General features: G+C 49.0%; 2 protein-coding genes across 2 annotated transcripts; both read right to left on the bottom strand.

Annotated features, from left to right (window-relative positions):
- Positions 1-1476: 1476 nt before the first annotated feature.
- Positions 1477-9022, bottom strand: LOC101674986 (CMRF35-like molecule 6). Its single transcript, XM_045085952.1, has 4 exons — positions 7479-9022; positions 6027-6368; positions 3828-3906; positions 1477-2087 (listed from the first exon to the last, which is right to left on the bottom strand). The coding sequence occupies exons 1-4, from the start codon at positions 7537-7539 to the stop codon at positions 2003-2005; spliced, it is 567 nt and encodes a 188-aa protein (XP_044941887.1). The 5' UTR covers positions 7540-9022; the 3' UTR covers positions 1477-2002.
- Positions 9023-10709: 1687 nt separating this feature from the next.
- On the bottom strand, positions 10710-21063 carry LOC101677848. Its single transcript, XM_004749008.3, has 6 exons — positions 19626-21063; positions 18769-19104; positions 17177-17323; positions 13666-14023; positions 12368-12625; positions 10710-11714 (listed from the first exon to the last, which is right to left on the bottom strand). Exons 1-6 carry the CDS (start codon positions 19933-19935, stop codon positions 11483-11485), a joined length of 1641 nt encoding a protein of 546 aa, XP_004749065.2. The 5' UTR covers positions 19936-21063; the 3' UTR covers positions 10710-11482.
- Positions 21064-21510: the final 447 nt, after the last annotated feature.

Here is a 21510-nt window from a genome sequence, read left to right as displayed (position 1 = left end):
TGACTTGTGAAGATGCTGCCTTTAATAATCTTAAAAAAATAATAATTATAAAGGGACCTCAGTCTCCTGCCTATGAGCATAAGAGCAAGTAAATGGCTGGACTGATTTACCTCTTTTAGAAGCAGGAGGCTGGCTTAGCTTGAGGTCTCTTCTGGCCCCCCTGCTGGGCTGTAGCAACTTGTCCACAGCATCTCTATTCCTGTAAGGTCACAGTCTAGAACCCAGGCTCATGTGTTTTCCCTTTGTCTGCCATCAGTCTTCCTACTGGACAACCAGCTCCTGTGCATTTTCAGACTCAGGCTTACAGACCAATTGAATCATAACTCTCCTTAATTACAGAAAGCCTTCTCAATATCATTGAGATAAAAAGTAGGACAAGAGAAGCTTGCATTGCTGGAGGCTGCCTTCAAGAATGAGACTTCTTCCCTGAATTCTTCACCGTCCCCATGCCAGATCAATAAACCAAAAGGATCCTATTCAGTATGACCTAGTTGAGAGTCAGTACAATTTTTTTTTTCATCTAGATGATCCCAACCCTAAAGGGCAGTGGAGCTGTGTCTTTTCATGCCTGAGACTCCAATGTCACTCTGTAGGACACACATGCTTGATGTGGGCCATCTCAGATTTGTCTTAGTAAATGTAACAAATTACTTTTTGGATCCTCAAATTTATAAGAAAATTACTTTACCTTCCCAATCACCAAAATTTGGGTGTTTTTAAGGAGCTTTATTTTTAATTTTTTTTTTATTTAATCACCTCTTTAAAGCATTACTTTATTATTATTTTGAGAGAGAGTGAGCAGAGGGAGGGTCAGAGAGAGAATGAGAGGGAGAATAATTCCCACTAAGCAGGGAGGCTGATGTGGGGATTGGCTGCAGGGCCCTGAGATCATGAGCTGAAGGCAAATTTTCAATGAAATGAGCCATCCAGGAGTCACACTAAAGCATTATTATTTAACAGTCAGTCAAGGTTTAAAGTTCTAAGATGTGCTTTTCTGTTCAGACAGCTTTATCTTCCAGAGTTTCTTTATGTTCTGAGATTTAGTGTCCTGTTTTGGGAGTAATATTTTTAAGGGTTTTGGTGGACCTTGATTAATACAGCTAGAAGTGGGGAAAATGGGATTAAGGTAATAAAGATTCTTTCCTACTTGGGTTCTGAAGGTTGGCTCTGACATCAGATTACTTTGTATTCTAATTGCTGCATTTCATAAACACAGTTTCCCTCTCTCTCTTTTTTTTTTTTAACACTGGAAAGAAAATATTTAATTATAAATTTTAAAAAGTAAATGATAAAATTAATAATTTTAAAGAATCAAGACAATTCACCAGTTTTCTCTGATCCTGTCCAAACACAAGTGTAGCACAACAAACCTGTGAGTTGTCTTGATTTTTTTCTCCCATTCTCCCATTCCCAGGCCTGTCAGAGGCATAGGGACCCCATCAACACCTGGAATACATAAACACCATTCACAGGGAGGCTTGTGCAATAAGTGACCATTTTATTATGTAAAAAGGGTGATGGCTTGGGAAAGAAGTATTATAAGAAGACCAATCACCTTGGAAATAAAAGTTGTTTTGTTTTTTTTTTTAACTTTGGTGCCTTTTATGAACTGACCTAGAGTAAATAATTTGCAAATATGTGGCAAACCCATAAAGAAAACAAGGATAACATGACTGTAAAATTCATAGTTGGTTTCCTCAGAGGGACTTCAGAAATATTCACGATATATCCAAGGGTTGAAGAGTATTTGGGCTTCAAGGAGTATGCATTTATTGGGAACAGTCTTTGTGTCTATGATACTTTGCAGGAAAATTTACAAAAAAGTTTACAGAGTATTTGGAATAAAATAAGGATGGTGGCTGGATGTGTTGGTCAGAAGGCCATTCCCATCCATCAGATGGGCTGTGTTCCTGGGCAGGTCGTCAATAGGCAATTGGTATTACCAATAGTCATTATCAGGCAGATATTGCCTCCCACCAGATCCCCTCTGAGGCCTGTTCCATCAGAGGACAGCAGTGAGCATGCTCAGGACCAGGGACACCTCCAGGAAGACCAGGAGCCAGAAGTAGATGCAGCTGAGCAGGGACCTGTGGGGGACATGGTGACAGGTGGTGAGCACGTCCTCAAGGAGATGCCCTGGTACCCTCCACTTTCTTTCTGTCCCTGTGTCAATGTTCTGGGGCCACAACAATCCACACAGATATCAGGCCCATGTGGGTCCATGGCTGGGACCGTCCTATCAACAGACCACTTCTGTGACCCTCAGGCTAACAATTTCCCTTGAGACAGGATGTGGACTTGGAGAGAGCCTGGCTATTGGAGTGATGTGAGGGAGACCCCAGGGAGCAGGCAGGACCTGGGCCGGGAAAAGAGTTCTATCTAAACCCTCCCCATTGGGAGTTACCTATCCGTGGACTAGCAAATAACTGGGTTATTTGTCTGATGTCTGCTCTCCCACAAACAGTAGTTCCCATTTGGTATCATAAATATTTGCTTTAGTCCCAGGGATGATGTGGCAGCTTCTAAATCTTAGCCTTAAACTCAGTAGTTAATGCTGGAGGTAATCAATGACCCCACTCACCTCTCATCTCTCTTAGAGGCCTGGTCTTCAACAGGATGACTCTCCCAACTGTAAGGGCCTATTCAGCCAGAGTGGCCTCACCCCGGTTGAATGGCCTTTTTGTTGTAAAACTTAAATTGACCTTGCCCCCCACCCCCAGGGGAACTTATTTAAAAGCAAGTCCGGGGAAACCAGTCCCAGGTAACAAAGTCCCAAATTCAAGGGTGGGTCAGGCCAGGTGTAGGTATTCAATCAGTGGGGGTGCATACTGTCTCCTAGCTACTGAGGAGTATGGGCCCCACCATTTGGGCACCTTTTGGGCGCCAATTCTGAACTAGGTGATAGGCTGGTTCAAATGTCTAATAGGGTAAATTGTAATTCAGTTGGTCACCTAGCATCACTGTGGAGTTTCCTGTGTGTGTCACAATCTCATTGGCCACCTGTGTGTGGCCAGGCCCAACCACATGGCCTTTGCTCTATAAAAAGTTAGTTTGAAAAGCAGAGAGGGGTCACCCTCTCTGTAAGAGGTGCGGCCCTGGCCATCCAGTTTGACTCCTGATGCTTGGTGTGAAATAAAGCTTTGCTTGACCTTCGCTTTGTATCAGTCTCACTCCTTTAATCACGGACCCATTATTGGGGTACCCAATTTTGGGGGGACCCAATACAACGAGGGTGTGGTGAGGAGGGGGAAGCAGAGAAGAGAACCAGGGGCCCCCAGAGCACCTGGCCTGGGCCGGGACCTGAAGGCCCCCTTTGCACAACACTGGCACTTGTCTTCCCTGTCCCCAGAGTCCAATTTCTGCAGATACCTGAGTCCCGGCTCCCCCAGTCCTACAGGTCTCTAGGGAAATGTCCTCTCACCGGCCAGGACTCCCTGATCATTGTGTATTGAAGAGCAATTCCCACCCCACCCCCGCACCCCCTACCCCCGCCGCCCTATGGCTCTCCTGCACATGCTCTCCCCCACCCATCTGTGCTAGTTCCCCCAAGCACTCATTAGGAACTGGCATTTTGTCTATTGATGAACGTGTTGACTTCTTCACTGTGTGAATTTCCCAACTTTTGTCAGAGCCAGACTGTGTCTTGGTGGCCCAGGGCTGTATCCCTAGAAGAGGGCCTGGCGCATGGTAGGACTTCCACGGTGAGGTGTGGAATTGGTAAGTAAGTGTGGGACTGAGGCCATGACAGTCACACCCACACACCTCAGCCCCCCGTGTTCCCCAGAAATCACCCAGGTGTCAAAGGTCTCCCACTGCTAGCCCCTTACCCAGAATATAGGCTGGAGGCATAGTAGTCGTCGGAGGCTTCGGTATTCAATGTGGGGTCTAGCAGGACCGTGTGAAGACCTGGGGTTGATGAGGGAAGAGAAGGCAGGCTGAGGATAAGCCAAAGCTGACACCCCACAACCCCACCCCCCATACTCCTGGGTGGGACAGGTGACACTCCTCCAGGAACTTCCCAGCTGTCTTCATGGTAATGCCTTCCTAGAGGGAAAAAGAACCCTAACACTGACAATGGCAAGGCCTCTGGTATCCTGGGAGTCTTCTTTAACACATGAAAAGCCTTTTGAAACCTCCCCTTTTCCTTACCTCCCCAAACTTCCAAGTATACAATCAGCCATCCCTCACAAGCCCAGGCACTGCCCTGGGGTCCTTCCCTGAGCTTTAATGAAACCACCATTTTGCATTGAAGATGTCTCAAGGATTCTTTCTTGGTTGAAAGCTCTGGACCGCACCCCACCAAACCTCACCCATATTCCAAAACCACATCAAAGGTGCTGGAGGGGGGTGGCTCATGGAGCTCGGGGTTGCAGTACTGGCTGGAGGGGAAGCACATGTCAGGCCTGCTGTCCTCCCCCGGGCTCTCCCATTCTCTGGCAGCTGTGTGGCTTCGACTCACATAGTCCTGGTCACTCAGGACATCTGGACAGGTGTCCAGGCTCCACATCCGCCCACAGCCACACCCAGGCCTGCCTGGAACTCTGGCCTACCCGGCCCCCTCTGCAGGTGCAACCTGCCCAGATGGGCAATTTCAGAGGCAGAGCATCCTCCCAGCAGGACATGGGACAGTGTGTGGATGGAGCTCAGGGCTCTGGGCTCAGCCACCCCACCCCTGCTTTCCCCTGGCAGAGGATGGGCTGAGCTTTCCTCTGTAGAGATTGATCCAGAGCTGGGGGTGGGGGCCGTGTCCTCAGGGAGGGCTGATGTCTGGAGTGAGGACCTTGAAACAGGGGCTCAGCAGAGTCCACACTGAATGATGGGTCCTGCACTCAGTGCACTCAGCCCCGGAACTCTCAGCCAGAACTGTGAACCTGGGTGGCCACGGGACGGAAGGATAGACAGAAAGAAAGATCTAGTGAGACAGACACACACCCAGGGCACCACACAGAAAGTCCCCTGTCCTGAAGCCAGCTGGACAATGGTCTTTGTCTTCCAGGCGGTGGTGTCCGAGGACACTCAGCTCCTCACTGTTAAATAGGAGCTCACAAGGGGCCTGGGAGGGCAGTGCCCCATGTGACAGAGACGCCCTGCAGGAAGGACGTCGGAGGAGCCAAGGCCAACATCGGAGTAAGAACACAAGACCAAAACCTGAACACTCCGAAGGATGACCTCCATGTGGGTCTCAGGAAACAAAAACAGGGTTCTAGTAAAGAATTCTTTGCAGCACATGGAAGTATATTTGGGGCCATAGAACCTGAGAACTCATTTTTCTCATTTTTTTCCCTTCCTTTGTCTGAAGGGAGCTTTCAGCGGTTTCTCTGGGTTCCCTCCGGTGGGGACAAGATGACGGAAGGAACGGGGAGGATCAAGCCAGAGAGGCAGGGTGTTCCCTAAATGCTCACAGAAGCCCCCCCATCAGAGTCTGGGGCTCGTTCTTGGGCCCCTGTCAAGGCTGGTGCTGACACCCAGGATCACAGCTGTGAGGATGGTGCTCAGGAACCATCCAGGACACAGTGATGTCCTGTTAGAGCCCCTGGGTCCTGGGCAGCCAGTAAGGGAGAGGAACCTGTACCCTACAGTCGTTCCCCATAGGGAGGACAGAGAGAGATCCAGGAAGAGGCTCAGGTCCCCTGCAACGTGGGCAGGACCTTGTCAGGACAGAAAGGTAGACAGCCGTCCCCAGACTCAGGGCCATTCCCACCGCCCATCCTGGGAGAGCTTTAGGCATGAAAGTGCACACTGAGACGCTTAGATCAGCCAGAGGTGTGCATGTGGTTGTGCGAGTGTGAAGACAACACAACTCACACACACACACTCACACACCTAGACACACACAGACAAATACACAGACACAACACATGTGCACACACACACAGGCACACCCCTGGTGTCCTGTGTCACCCACCCCATCCTCACCCCACTCTTCTGTCCTATGTCCCACCACTTTCCTGCCAGAGTCAGGGTGATCAGCCCCAGTCTCAGGCAGCCCTGGTGCTGGTGTCAAGGGAGGGGTATGCACAGCTCACCTGGGGTCACAGTCACCACAACTGGGTAGGTGAGGTCGAACAAATATCCTGGAAACTCTGATGTATCAATCCCACACCGGTATGTCCCAGCATCCTCCTCTCTGAGGTTCCTCATGGTCACTCTGAAGGAGAGGGTTGCAGAAACATCTCTGATAGACACACGGCCATTCCATGCTTCTACATCTGGGACTGCGGTCTCCACAATCTTCCACAAACATGGGCTTTTACACCAGTATTTGGTATTGTTTTCGTAGATCTTCTCATATGGACATACCACACTCACGGATTGCCCCACAGTGCCCACCAGGGAGATGGGACTATTCAGAATCTGGGAAACAAAGCCTGGAAAACACAGCCAAGGGTGACCCTTCACCAGAGGGGCCTGGATCTGAGGTCAAGGTTACCCCCACGTCCCTCAAGGGCCCTCAGGGTCAGGAGGAGGCATTGGCAGAAGTCAGGGCTTTCCTGAGATCAGAAAGAGGGGATGTAACTCCCTCCTCACAGAGTGGCACAATGAGTGTGTGTCCCTGATATGTGTGTGTGTGTGTGTGTGTGTGTGTGTGTGTGTGATGCTGATGAGGGAGCAGGAGGCTGGCTGAGGACAAAGCAAAAGCTGGCGCCTTGCACCCCCTCTTCACCCTTTCCCCTCCATAAGTGTAGCATCCCTCAGGCAGCCCTGACTGCCAAGAACAATAAGCAAATAGTTAACTTGCAGAGCTCACAATCCTGCTAGACAGGAGTCTCCCTTGGCTTACAAATGTCCTAAATCTCACTAACAAAGACGATTGATAGCAGGATTGTGAGACCCCACCAAAAAGTCTCCCAAAGATCTTAATGTCAATGGCCGGTCTAAAGACAACACTGATCCAGCAGCAAGGGCAAGGCCTCCGGCAGGCCTGGAACATCCTGGCACCTTGTAGGCCCTCTTTAGCATATGAAAACTCCACTGACACCTCCCTTCCCCTCACCTTCCCCCAACAGCAGGGTACATAACCTGCCATCCCTCAACAACCCGGGGCAGCAGCTCTTCCTGCCCACGGGTCCTGTCCCCGTGCTTTAATAAACCACCATTTTGCACCAAAGATGTCTCAAGAATTCTTTCTTGGTCATCGGCTCCGGACCTCAGCCCACCAAACCTCACCTAGGTTCTAGAACTTCATCAATGCAACAAGATCTTGTTTCTGCCTGTGACACTACAGTAATGGTGGTCACAGGAACCCCTCCACTCAGGGCTGCTCTGTCCACTATAATGGGCATGACTCACCTGCTTTTTACACTGAATCCTCCTGGTCACTGCTGAGGCAGTGCTGGCCAATCTGAGGAGAATCTCTGCTCTCTGTCTTCCCTCCCATGTCCTCCCTCCATCCCTCCCCTTGGGCTGCCCTGCACCCTCATTCCCCTGTCTCCCTCCCTCCCACTCAGGACAGACTTCCCTGCCCAGGCCCTGCTCACCTGGGACCTGCAGAAGGAGCAGCGCTGCAGGCAGCCAAGACCTCCCATCCCCTAGGGTCATGTCTGCAGCACAGACGTCACCCACAGCAATGCCAGGCTAGTGAGGGGGGATAATTTCAAGCCTCCTCACAGAGGGTCCCCTCTGCAGGGCCCACTTCTGCTTTCTGGGGTCTCTCTGCTTCCTCGTCCTGCCTCTGTTGGGTCTCACAATCTTCTTCCACGCTGACTCAAGGAGGTTGGGGTGCAGGAAGCTTGGGGACAGAAGCAGCACGAGCTGAGGCAGAGTCCTGGGCCTAGTGCACCAGATCTGCTCAATCCCGAGGACAAGACAGCTCCGGGGTCCAGATCTAGATTGGGATTGCCATCCCCTTAATCAACATCTGCTCTTCTCACTGTCCACACTCACCCCACACAATGGAGCCACACTAGAGCATTTTCTCCTCCGTGGGACTTCCTCACCCCTGTGACATGTCACTTCCTTGTGGTCAGGATGGATCATGTCCAGCATGGAGCCCACAGCAGCCCATCCTCTCAGGTATCAGTGGTGACCACAGTGGTGTTAGGACCCCCCAGCCTGCAGCTCCAAGCACCCGCAGTCCCCATGGGACCCCTGCTCTCCTCTGGCCACACAAGTTGGCTCTGTGACCTCAGAGGCTTTCAAAGATTCCATTTAGTTCCTGGGTTCCGCACCAGGGTACAAATCCCCCAGGCTTCTTCCCTCCTGTGTGTTTGCTTATTCTCAAGACATGGACATGCAACAGCCATCACCAATCCCATGTGCACCTCAGTTTGGATTCTTTCTTCTTTGAAAAGTTCAATCTACTGTGACTCATAGGGCAGAGGATTGACAACAGACAAGAAGGTCCAGAGATTGAAGGGGCTGATGGGACGTTGGTGCCATGTGAAGCTGAGACTGGGCTTCTCCTCTCTATCCAGTGGTACAAGGGGTCATTGTGTAACAAGAGGGTGGTCTGCCAAAGCACTGGCTGCTGGTGTGCCTTTTGGGTTTGCATGATGACCAGGGGCCTCTTCAAGGTGCAGAGATATGGGATGGTCCATACCAAGAGATGGGGAGATGGGTCTGTCCTAACTCACAGTGGCTTTTTCTCATGACATGAGAAACATGGGTTGGGGTTGAGTTTATGTTGGAATTGGTAGGGAGCCAGGTCACTAGTCATTAGGAAAATGCAAATTAAATCCAAGAGGAGATAACACCGCACACCTGTTAGAATGGCCAAACTCAAAAAGACAAGAGATAACCAATGCTGAAAACGGATGTGGAGAAAAAGGAACCCTACAGTGGTGGTTGGTGGAAATGTAAATTGGTGCAGCCACTACAAAAAACAGTGCAGATGATCCTCAAGAAATCAAAAATAGGAGCACCCTAGTGGCTGAGTCGGTTAAGTAATTGCCTTCAACTCTGGTCATGGTCATGGGGTCCTGAATTGAGCTCCACTTTGGGATTCTTGCTCAGCCAAGAGTCTGCTTCTCCCTCTACCTCTGCTCTTTGTCCCACACTGGCCCATGCTCTCTCTCTCTCTTTCTCTTCCTGAAAAAAAAAAAAAAGTGAAATCTTAACAAAAAATACAAGTTTTAAAAAATTAAAAATAGAAATACAATATGATCCTGTAATTCCACTTTTAGGAATATACCTAAACAAAATAAAAATAGCTCCAGGGCCTGGAGATTATGACCTGAGCTGAAGGCAGATGCCCAACCACCCGAGCCATCCAGGTGCCCCTGTTCAGAAGCTTTTGGGTTTCATGTAGTTCCACCTATTTCTTTTTTTATTTTGTTGCTTGTGCTCTGTCTGTCCAAAAGATCATTACCAAGACCCATTTCAAGGAGCTTTGTTCCTATGTTTTCTTTTTCTTTTTTTTAATTATGTCATGTTAGTCACCATACATTCATTAGTTTTTGATGTAGTGTTCCAAGATTCATTGTTTACATGTAACACCCAGTGCTCCATGCAATACGTGCCCTCCTTAATACCCATCACCGGGCCAACCCATCCCCCCCACCCCCCTCCCCTTCTAAAACCCTCAGTTTGTTTCTTGGAGTCCACAGTCTTTCATGGTTTGTCTCCCCCTCTGATTTCCCCCCTTCCTTTTTCCTTTCCTTCTCCTAATGTCCTCCATGCTATTCCTCGTTTTCCACAAGTAAGTGAAACCATATGATAATTCTTCTAGGAGTTTCATGGTTTGGGGTCTTATATTTGTCTTTAATTCTTTGAGTGGTGTAAAAAAAAAAAAAAAAGGAGTCCTGTTTCATTCTTTTACATGGGAATATCCAGTTATCTCTGCACAATTTGCTAAAGAGACTGCCTTTTCTCCATTGCATATTCTTTGTTCCTTTGTCAAATATTAGTTGACCATATAGGTTTGGGTTTATTTTTGTTCTATTCCATTGGTCTATTTGTCTGTTTTTATGTCAGTATCATACTGTCTTCATGACTATCACTTTATAATATGGCTTCATATATAATCATATATCGAGTCATATATATATGTATGACTAGATATATAATTGCTATATAATATAGCTTAAAATCAGGAAGTGTGATGCCTCCTGCTTTGTTCTTTTTTCTCAGAATCCTTTTGGCTATCTGGGGTCTCTTACAACTCTACAAAAATTTTAAGAGTTTTTTTTTGTTTGTTTTGCCACTATAAAAAATGCCATTGGAATCTTGATAGAGATTGCATTGAATCTATAGATGGCTGGTTCTTGGTAAAGTAAGTGATTTTTCTATTAGATCCTGGACTTTTTAGATACTATATTATGAGTCTCCCAGTCCTATTAGTCTCCCTTTTTATTTTTCTTTTTATCTTTCTTCTAGTGTTTTCTAAAAAAAGGTATAATGTGGAGGGGCTTTATATGGCTATCATGGTTAGGACAATATGGGAACAAACACAGATAGGTAAGGAGCTTGATTAAATAGCATAGAGCCCCCATAAACAGCCCTGTTTTTACATGGACACTTGATATAACTCGTGTAAATGAGGAAAGAAGGAGAACAATAGATACGCTGGAGGATATGATTATTCATGTGGGAAAAAGGAACGTGGCTCCAACCTCACAACATGTAAGGGAAAAAAAATTCAATCCCAGATGGATCCAGGACTTTAAGTATTTAGAAAAAACATAGGAAGATATTTTTATAACTTTGGGATAAGAAAGGCTTCTTGAATATGGTACAAAATATACAAACCGTAATACTCTGATGAATTCAAATACTCTAAAGTTGTGGTGTATTTGTGAAAAGACTCCAGAATGAAAAGACAAACCCCAAATTCTGTGAGCCCATATTTGAAAGGCATCAATGATAAAACTTGACCAGTGAGAGTGTGAGTCCTATAATTCAGGAAGGAAAAAGAGAAACCCAAGAAAGATGGGCCAAATCTGAACGGAAGAGGGAATGCAACATAAGTGAAAATGTGCTCAGGATGACAAGTGGAATGCGTTCAGCCACACCGCCCACACTGGCCGCTGAGGGGATGCACCCACCATGGGGGAAGGATGTACCACCTGATCCCTCCCTCTCTCCTTCTGCTGTAAGGAAACTCTGCACACCCTGAGCCTGTGTGCATGTTGTCTGTTCTCATCGACTTCAAAACCTGCACTGGCCTCTTTCCTGCTCACACTTAGCTACTTTTGACCATGGGCTGCACTGCCTAGCCACCCTGTAGATGGTGCAACAAAGAACTATTTCAAACTGGCAAAAGTTAACAATTAAAATGTCTGATATTCTAGGAAGTCACACAGAGAGGCAGGGCAATAGGAGCCCTCAGTCATAGCTGATGGGAGCTAAGTGGGACCATGAATTTTGGGTTTGGAAAATCACTTGGCATTATCTAGTGTGGTTGAGTGTGCACAAACCCTAAACCCCAGCAATTCCATCCCTAAGTATGTACCCTAGTGAATTCATGTCACATATACACTAGGTGACCTGTACAAGAAAGTTCATGGCAGCACTCACTGTGGAATAGCCCCAGCGGGCAGCAACCCTAAGCCATCAACAGAAAAATGGGTAAATCAGATGTGGTGAATCTTCTCTTCTCTCCTCTGAAGAGCTGTGTGTCTGGGCAGCATATCCAAAGGCACGAAGGGCTGAAGCTTCTCTTGGTCGGGGTCCCCACAAGGAGAGAGGACACACCAAGGCCATCAGTGAGCATGGTCAGGAGCAGGGACACCTTCAGGATGACCAGGAGCAAGAAGTGAACCCTGCTAAGCAGGGACCTGGGAGGGAAGGACACGGGGACAGACACCGAGCTGCCACCTCAAGAGGAAGGCCCGGGTCCCTCCTTTCTGCCCCCAGATGTCTCTGATCCAAGACCCTGGACACCTAATAACCACATTTGGGCCAGACTTTGATATCTGGACATATACTCACCTCCAACCCCTCAGCTCAACTGTTGACTTTGGACATTAGATGGTCCAATATTGAGAAGAGAGAGAGGGTTTGCCTGGGCAGGACCAGGCTCCACAAACAGCTGCTTTGTCCTAAGCCCTGCCCCTCCTTCTACCATCCACGCTCCCAAGAACCCAGCTCAGGCTGGGACTGTTTTTTGTGATTTCTCATAGGTCAATGTCTATATAGGCTGGTGCTACATCGGTTCTACATTCGGATGGAGGAAGAAAGGAATGTGGAGTTGGGAGGCTGCCCTGGGGGTTCTCAGGGGGGCAGCATCATTGAAAAGCAGGCCCTCACCTTGGGCTCCTCTGGCCAACCAGGCTGTGCTTGACACTCTCTGCTGGCATTTAGGGGTCCTATGGGATGCTTTCCCCCTTCTCCCAGCCAAGCACTGTGCACATCTACGTTATACACACAATTGTGTGTATGTGCGTGTGGCATATTTTATTGCGTTTTCACAAGCTTTTCTTAAATTTACCAGTTTTGGGGAATAAGGTGAGAAGAGATAGGAGGCTTGGGGCCAGAAGTCCTTCCTCTTCTAGTGTGAGTGGCAGTGTCTCTGGACAGGATGTTGATGGACAAGGAGGGCTGCATGTTGTCTTCATCAGGCCGACTCTGTGTCCCACAAATTGCCCATTGAGATCTGTTGACCCAGAGGATGACACTGAGCATCATCAGAAACAGGGGCACCTTCAGGAGTATGAGAAGCAGGAAGTGGATGCTGACAACCTGGGACCTATAGGAAGACACAGTGACTGGCAGGAGTTTCCTCCTGAACAGGAGGCCCAGGCTCTGCCTTTCGCCCCTGCCTTTGAGCTCAGATTCTGTGGCCCTAGAAGTCAATATCAGCATCAAATCTGGTTGGTACTGGTGCCAAACAGCTCTGGGCTGAGGGCCCCAGACTTCTGTCCTTCAGCTCAAGACCTGACCTTGAGCATCAGGACAGAGCACACACATGAGGATGTGGTGGTGAGGAATGGAGAGAACGGGAGAAGAGGGGACCCAGGAGGCTCTGGCTCCCAGAAACTCTCTGAGAGTTCACAAAGCAGAGGGAACTCAGGGAAGGAGCGGCACAGAGCTTCTGGGGCCATCATCTCCCACTAGCCAGACCCAGGGCTGGCCAGAGTGTGGTGTAGCCCCATTCAACACCATCCCAATCTGCTCAGCAATGGATGTGTCATAAACCAGGACCAGAGAATCATCACCTTCCCCATCAAGCATTACAGCGTCCCTCATCTCACTGGAAACGAGAGTGTTTGAAAGTTGGCACTGGAGCAAGACCTCAGGTCCCAGCCCCAGACAGTGCATCCCCCTGCCTTGTCCACCCTGCCAGAAGACTGCAGAGGTCACTTCAGGAAGTTTGTTAATGGGACACACAACCCTGGAGGACAGGAGGGTATACAAGCTGCCTGAGTTCTAATAGAGATGCATAGCCCAGAACTCCCCTTGTGGACACCACCCTCAGAGTCCCCGAGGCCCAAGGCTCTTGTCAGGAGACTGGGCTCATGGCAGGGACCTTGGATGTCACAGTCCCGCCATCCTTCATTCTCAGGGGCTTGCACACATACTCTCTCATGCATACAAGCACACACACATTCTTTCACACTCCTGTGCACTCCCACCACTCACATTTCTCTCACACTCACACCCACACAACCCACTTGGTCCCCAGTCTCTGAGCCACAAACACCAGGCCTCGTTCTGCACTCCTCAGATGCTCTGCAGGGATTAGCTAGATCTCTTCCCCTATGGCAGCAGAGAAAAGCAGGGTCTTACCTGGGGGAAACAAACACTTGAACCTGGAAGAAGAGGTCAGGCAGGAAACCATGGAGTCCTTCTTCATGCAGTATCGTTGCGATCCCACACCTGTATTTTCCTGCATCGTCTGCAGTGAGGTTCTCCAAGGTCACTGTGAAGGTGAGGTTTTCAGCATGGTCCACAATGGACACGCGGCCACTCCTCATCTTTTCCTCAGACCTTCCGGTGGCCACAGTCTGATTCCAAGATGGCAAGCATGGTTGCCGGCACCAGTATTTGGTAAATGTCTTGTACTTCTCCTCGTACTGACACTGCACGCTCAGGGATCCTCCCACGGTGCCCATCACAGTGCTGGGGCCACTCAGAGACAAAGAGCCTGAAAGACACCATCAGTATTTTCTTCACCTGGAGACCTGGGCTGGAGGTGCATTGTGGGGTCGGGCCCCCTGGAAGCCCAGACGTCACCCTGAGGCTGGAGGAGGGAAGGGTTAGGAACCAAGGAGGCATGGGCTGTTAGCCTGAGGTCCTCCGGACACAGGTTTGTGGTTAGGGGGAGTGGGGGCATCAACACTCAAACTTCTCTGTGCAATTGCTGCCAATGGGGGCTAGGGGTGCCTGGTGGGGGTGAGTGGACCCTTCAGAGCAAGCTTCCCACTTTGCCTCCTCTTTCAGTTGCTTATGGCCCAGCCTTGAAGATGTGGGGCTGCTTCTTCGGGGCTGGATGAGAAAACGTTATCAGGGACGCTCTGTTACACCCAGACAAGACCCTGAGCCAGCACGGTGTCCCCCTCACCCACACTCCACTCCTCTACCCCCGTAGCAGGCTTCCTGCCCACCAGGGCCTGGGAAAGAAACTCCCAGCTCCCAAGGGCACTATAGGACATTCGACAAAACCCTTTGCGCCTCCACACTACATACCAGTAGCCCCCTTCCCCCAGTGGCAAGAGCCAAAATTGTCAACTGGCATTGCCTAATGTCTCCTGGGAGTAAGTCATCCCTGCTGAGAGCCACCGCTTTAGAAGAGGAGGGTTCATCCAGGAGAACCTGGGGTAGAAATTCCCAGGCAAGAGGATGGACTGTGGGTTCCTGTCCTTAGCATGTCCTCTGTCCTGGTGAGCATGCTGTATTTGCAGCTGTTCTTTCCTGGCATCTCTTCCACACCAGCTCAGTCCTGAAGGGTCGTGGGTCATGGTGCTCTCTGCCCTGTGTCTCAGCTGTCTCTCAGGGGCTGCTTACTCCTCTCCTGCCCCAGGTTCTTTCTAAGATCCCAAGGGACCACGTTTGCTCTGTAACCATCAACCCCTGATGTTTCTTACAACTTGTAAAGATGATGCCATCTTTATAATCTTAAAAATAATCTTAAGAGATGATTATAATCTTAATATATAATCTTTATAATCTTATAAATATATAATCTTAAAAAATAATTATAAAGTTAGAGACCTCAGGTTCTGTGCCTATAAGTGTAAGGACAAATAATTGGCTAGACAGAGACGTTTATCTCCTTGAGAAGCAGGAGTCTGGCTTAGCTTGAGGTTTCTTCTGGCCCCCCTGCTGGGCTGTGGCGACTTGTCCACAGCATCTTTGTTCCTGTAAGGTCACAGTCTAGAACCCGGGCTCGTGTGTTTTCCCTTTGTCTGCCGTCAGTCTTCCTACTGGGCAACCAGCTCCTGTGCATTTTCAGACTCAGGCTTACAGACCAATTGAATCATAACTCTCCTTAATTACAGAAAGTCTTCTCGATATCATTGAGATAAAAAGTAGGACAAGAGAAGCTTGCGTTGCTGGAGGCTGCCTTCAAGAATGAGACTTCTTCCCTGAACTCTTCACAGTCCCGATGCCAGGGCGATAAACCAAAAGAATCATATTCAACACGGACGGGACTGGAGGAGATTATGCGGAGTGAAATAAGTCAAGCAGAGACAGTCAAGTATCATATAGTTTCCCTTACTCGTGGAGCATAAGGAATAACATGGAGGACATTAGGAGAAGGAAAGTGAATTGGCGGAAACTGGACAGGGAGACGAACCATGAGAGCCTGTGGCCTCGGAGAAGCAAACTGAGGGTTTTGGAGGGAAGGGAGGTAGGGAGATGGGTAGGCCTGGTGGTGGCTATCATGGACGGCCCGGATTGCAAGGAGCACTGGGTGTGGTGCATAAACAATGAATCTTGGAACAGTGAAAGAATAAAATTAAATTAAAAAAAAAAAAACAACAGATGGGGCACCTGGGTGGCTCAGTGGATTAAGCCTCTGCCTTCGGCACAGGTCATGATCCCAGGGTCCTGGGATCAAGCCCCGCATCGGGCTCTCTGCTCAGCAGAGAGCCTGCTTCCTCCTCTCTCTCTGCCTGCCTCTCTGCCTACTTGTGATCTCTCTCTCTGTCAAATAAATAAATAAATTCTTAAAAAAAACAGAAAGAACCCAAAAGGGTCCTATTCAGTATGATCTAGTTGAGAGTTTAATTTTTTTTTCATCTTGCTGATCCTATTCCTAAAGGGCAGTGGGGCTGTGTCTTTTCATGCCCAGGAAGCCCAGTGTCACTCCGCAGGACACCCCTATTGGCTGTAGGCCAACTCAGATTTATCTTTGTAAGTGTAACAAATTCCTTCTTAGATACTCAAATTTATAATAAATTTATATCAGCTCTCCCAGTCACCAAAACGTGGTGTTTTAAAGGCGCTTTATTTTTTAAATTTATTTTTTAATTTTATCACCTCCCTAAAGTATTATTATTATTGTTGTTGTTGTTGTTAATTTGAGAGGCAGAGAGAGAAGAGAGCGTGAGCAGAGGGAGGGGCAGAGGGAGAAGGAGAGGGAGAAGCAGAATCCCCGCTGAGCAGGGAGCCTGATGTGGGGGTCTAGACCAGGACTCCAGGATCCTGACCTGAGCTGAAGGCAGACATTCAACTGACTGAGCCACCCAGGGGGCCCCCTAAAGCATTATTATTTAAAAGTCAGTCAAAGTTTAAAATTCTATGATGTGTTTGTCGGTCCAGTCAGCTTTATCATGCTGAGTTTCTTTTTTCTTTTTTTTTTTTAAAGATTTTATTTATCAGAGGGGGGGGTGGAGAGCGAGCACAGGCAGACAGAGTGGCAGGCAGAGGCAGAGGGAGAAGCAGGCTCCCCGCTGAGCCAGAAGCCAGATGTGGGACTTGATCCCATGACGCTGGGATCATGACCTGAGCCGAAAGCAGCTGCTTAACCAACTGAGCCACCCAGGCGTCCCTCATTCTGAGTTTCTTTATGTTCTGAGTTTTAGCGTCCTGTTTTGGGAGTGACATTTTTAAGGGTTTTGGTGCACCTTGATTAATACAGCTAGAGGTGGGGAAAATGGGATTAAGGTAATAAAGATTCTTTCCTGCTTGGGTTCTGAAGCTTGGCTCTGACATCAGATTACTTTGTATTCTAATTCCTACACTTATGCTTGCAGGATCAGAGCAAACTGGTAGGTTGTCTTAATTTTTTCTCCCATGTATAATAAAATATTCTCCTTCCAGTGTTTAAACACAAGAAAGAAACTATGCTTACGGGAACTCTCAGAACACACCACTGTTGATGGGAACTCAGAGTAGGACTGCGCACAAGTGCCCAACACTTTCACCTTCGAGCAGCTCCTAGTGCAGGGCCCCTGAGGCCAGCCCAGGCCTGTCCGAGGCCCAGGGACAGTATCAGCACCTGGAATACATAAGCACCATTCACAAGGAGGCTTACGCATTAAGTGACCATTGTATTATTTTAAAAAAAAAAAGTGATAACTTGGGAAAGAAGTATTATAAGAAGAGGGAGGATGTTGGAAATAAAAGTTGGGTTTTTTTTTTTTTATCCTTGGTGCCTTTTATGAACTGATCTAGAGTAAGTAATTTGTAAATATGTGGCAAACCCATGAAGAAAACAAGGAGAACCTGACTGTAAAATTCATAGTCGGTTTCCTCAGAGGGCAGCCTGAAACAATAGTAATGATGTTTATTACTTACGCTGTGAGGTGGGCACCCAAGGAGTGAAGAGTATTGGGGCTGTAAGGAGTATGCATTTATTGAGAACATTCTTTGTGTCCATGATACTTTGCAGGAAAACTTACAAAAGAGCTCACAGGGTATTCGGAATGAGGTAAGGACAGTGGCTGGATGTGTTGGTCAGAAGGCCGTTCCCATCCATCAGATGGGCTGTGCTCCTGGGTCCATCGTGAATCGGCAATTGGTGTTACTGGTTTGAACTATTGGGCTGATGCCGCCTCCCCACCCCAGATTCCCTCTGAGGCCTATTCCCTCAGAGGACAGCACTGAGCATGCTCAGGACCAGGAGCAGCTCCAGGAAGACCAGGAGCTGGAAGTAGATGCTGCTGAGCAAGGGACCTGTGGGGGACAGTGACAGGCAGTGAGCCACGTCCTCAGGGAGATGCCCTGGTACCCTCCACTTTCCTTCTGTCCCTGGGCCCATGTCAGATGGGCTGTGTGCCTGGGCAGGTTGTCAGGGGACAATTAGTATTACTGATTTTCATTATTGGGCCCCTGACAAGGCTGCTGCAGACCCCCAGGATCACAGCTGTGAGGCTGGTGCTCAGGAACCATCCAGGACACAGTGATGTCCTGTTAGAGCCCCAGGGTCCTGGGCAGCCAGTAAGGGAGAGGAGCCAATGCCCTAAGGGGAGGACAAAAAGAGGTCCAGGAAGAGGCTCAGGACACCTTCAGCATGGTCAGGACCCTTGTCAGGACAGAAAGGCAGCCAGCCAGCCAGCCAGTGGGCCATTCCCACTGCCCACGCCTGGAGAGCTTTAGTCGTGAGAGTGTATCAGGGCTGGACACACAGAGGCGCCTAGGTCAGCTAGAGGTGTACATGTGCTTGTGTGAGTGTACAGAAAACACAATGCCCGCACACACACTTACACACACATGGACATGTACAGAGACACACATACAGACTTGTAAACAGACACAACACATACACCCACACACACAAACGGACACATACACACACATCTGCCGTGCCCTGCATCACCCAACCCATCCTCACCCCGCTCTTCTATCCCATGTCCCACCACTTTCCTGACAGGGTCGGGGTGATCAGCCCCAGTCTCAGGCAGCCATAGTGCTGGTGTTGGGGGAGGGGTGTGCACAGCTCACCTGGGGTCACAGACAGCACAACTCGGAAGGTGAGGTCGAGCAAATATTCTGAGAGCCATGATGTATCGATCCCACACCGGTATGTTCCTCCATCACCTTCTGTGAGGTTCTCCAAGGTCACTGTGAAGGTGAGGTTTGCAGGTTGGTCCCTGATGGACACACGGCCACTCCTCACTTCTTTGTCTGCCTCTTCAGTCTTCATAATATCCCCCATACATGGGGTCTTGCACCAGTACTTGACATTCTCTTTGAATTTCTCCTCGTACTGACACTGCACGCTCAGGGATCCCCCCACGGTGCCCATCACGGAGGTGGGGCCACGCAGAGACCAACAACCTGGAGAAAACAGCCACGTGTGACCCCTCACCAGATGGGCCTGGGTCAAGGGGATCTGGGGTCATGGTGATCCTGGTGTCCATGAAGGGCCCTTGGGGTCTGGAGGAGACCTTGGCAGGACTGGCTTTTCCTGAAACCAGAGGGAAAGGATGTAGCTCCCTCCTCCCAAAGTGGCACAAGGAGAGTGTGTTCCTGGTTGTGTGTGTGTGTGTGTGTGTGTGTGTGTGTGTGTGATGCACTAAGACCTTATTTCTGACTGTGATACTACAATAATGGAAGTCACAGGAGCCCCTCCACTCAGGGCTGTTCTGTCGACTGTAATAGACACGACTCGCCTGCTTTATGCACTGAATCCTCCTGGTCACTGCTGAGGTAGTGCCAGCCGATCCGAGAATCCTCTGCTCTCCGTCATCCTTCTCATGTCCTCCCTCCCTCCCCTTTGGTCTCCCTGTACTCCCATCCCCCTGCCTCCCTCCCCCCCACTCAGGGCAGACTTCCCTGCCCAGCTCAGCCCCGCTCACCTGGGACCTGCAGAAGGAGCAGCGCTGCAGGCAGCCACGGCCTCCCATCCCCTGGGGTCATGTCTGCAGCACAGACGTCACCCACAGCAATGCCAGACTCCTGAAGGGAGATAATTTCAAGCCTTCTCACGGAGGGTCCAGTCTCCAGGGCCCACTTCTGCTTTCTGAGACCTCTTTGCTTCCTCGTCCTGCCTGCGTTTGGTCTCACAATCTTCTTCCACGTTGACTCAAGGAGGGTGGGGTGCAGGAAGCTCAGGCACAGCAGCAGCACTGGCTGAGGCAGAGTCCTGGACCTGGTGCTCGAATCCATTCAATCCAGATGACAGGACGGCTACTGGTCCAGGTCTAGATTGGGATTGCCATCCCCTTCCACAGCCAACATCTGCTCCTCTCACTGACCACACTCGCCCCACACAATGGAGCAACACTAGAGCATTTCTTCCTCAGTGAGATTTCCTCACCCCTGTGACATGTCACTTCCTCGTAGTTAGAATGGACCATGTCCGGGGTGGAGCCCCCAGCAGCCCATTCTCTCAGGCATTAGTGGTGACCACACTGCTGTTAGGGCCCCCACCCCCGGCCTACAGTTCAAAGCACCCACAGCCTCCATGGGACCCCTGCTCTTCTCTGGCCACACAAGTTGGAACTGTGACCTCAGATATTTCACAAGTTCCGTTTGGCTCTGGGTTCACGACCAGGATATTAATCCCCCAGGCTTGCTTCCTTCCAGTGTGTTTCCCTGTTCTCAAGACATGGACATGGAACAGCCATCATCAACCCCCTGTGCACCTCACTTTGACTCTTTCTTCTTTGGAATGGCCATTCTACTGTGACTCGCAGGGCAGAGGACTGACAACAGACAAGAAGGTCCAGAGATTGAAGGAGCTGATGGGACGTTGGGGACATATGAAGCTGAGACTGGGTTTCTCCTCTCTATTCAGTGGCAAGAGGAGCCATTGTGTCACAAGAGGGTGGTCTGCAAAGCACTGACTGCTGGTGTCCCTTTTGGGTTCACATGGTGACCGGGAGCCTCTTCAAGGTGCAGAGATGAGGGATGGGCCTTGACAGGTGGTGGGGAGGTGGGTCTGTCCTAACTCAAACTGAGTGAATGGCAAAACACTGCATTGGCTGCAGACATGGCCCTAGGCAACTGTGGTCCAACAAGATGTAATATCTATGGTGGTATAACAAATTCCCCCAGAACTTCGTGGCTGAAAACACTTAATATTATCTCACACTTGCTGAGAGTCACAAATCTGAGAGTGGCTTATCTAGGTGGTTGTGACTCAGAGTGTCTCTTTCACAAAGTTGTGGTCAAGATATTTACCAGGCTCTACTCATTGGAAGGCTGCACCAGACTGGAAGATGATTTTTGTGTGTTCATCTTGTATCCCATGACGAACTCACCTCTTAGTGCTATGAGGTTTTGTAGATTGCTTGAGATTTTCTACATAGAGAATTGTGCCGTCTGCAAACAGGGATAGCTTTCTTCTTCTTTTCCTTTATCCACGCCTGTATTTCTTTTTCTGGCCTAGTGTAAGGGCCATAATTTTCAGTGCTGAGGTGAATAACAGTAGTGAGAGTGGGCATCTCTACCTTGCTCAGAACCTTAGAGGGAAAGCATTGAATTCTTCATTGTTATGTATGTTAGCTATATTTCATTTTTAGATGATCTTCATCAAGTTGAAATTCCTTCTATGCTGCTTTTTATGAGTTTCTTTTTTTATCATGAGTGGGTGTTGGAGTTTGTCCTATGCTTTTTCAGTGTCATTTGATATGATCCTATGATTTTTCTTCTTTAGTTTGGTATTGGGGTTGCAACGATTGATTTTTCCATGTTGAGCCAACCTTGCACACCTGGAATTAACCTCACTCCATCATGATG

Source organism: Mustela putorius, unplaced genomic scaffold (assembly GCF_011764305.1).
Source record: "Mustela putorius furo isolate JIRA1106 unplaced genomic scaffold, ASM1176430v1.1 tig00000873_pilon_pilon_pilon, whole genome shotgun sequence".
Classification (NCBI taxonomy): Eukaryota; Metazoa; Chordata; class Mammalia; order Carnivora; family Mustelidae; genus Mustela; species Mustela putorius.
This window is presented reverse-complemented; position numbering and strand designations above follow the sequence as displayed.

Excerpts from the sequence above, each read along its gene's own strand:
- LOC101674986 (XM_045085952.1), bottom strand. The coding sequence starts at position 7,539 with ATGACCCTAGGGGATGGGAGGTCTTGGCTGCCTGCAGCGCTGCTCCTT. Across the intron at positions 6,369-7,478 it reads GCTCCTTCTGCAGGTCCCAG|GCTTTGTTTCCCAGATTCTG; the intron begins GTGAGCAGGGCC and ends TGTGTTTTCCAG. Across the intron at positions 3,907-6,026 it reads TGTGGTGACTGTGACCCCAG|GTCTTCACACGGTCCTGCTA; the intron begins GTGAGCTGTGCA and ends CATCAACCCCAG.
- LOC101677848 (XM_004749008.3), bottom strand. The coding sequence starts at position 19,935 with ATGGATTCGAGCACCAGGTCCAGGACTCTGCCTCAGCCAGTGCTGCTG. Across the intron at positions 19,105-19,625 it reads GCTCCTTCTGCAGGTCCCAG|GTTGTTGGTCTCTGCGTGGC; the intron begins GTGAGCGGGGCT and ends TGTTTTCTCCAG. Across the intron at positions 11,715-12,367 it reads CACCTTATTCCCCAAAACTG|GTCCCTGCTTAGCAGGGTTC; the intron begins GTAAATTTAAGA and ends CTTCCCTCCCAG.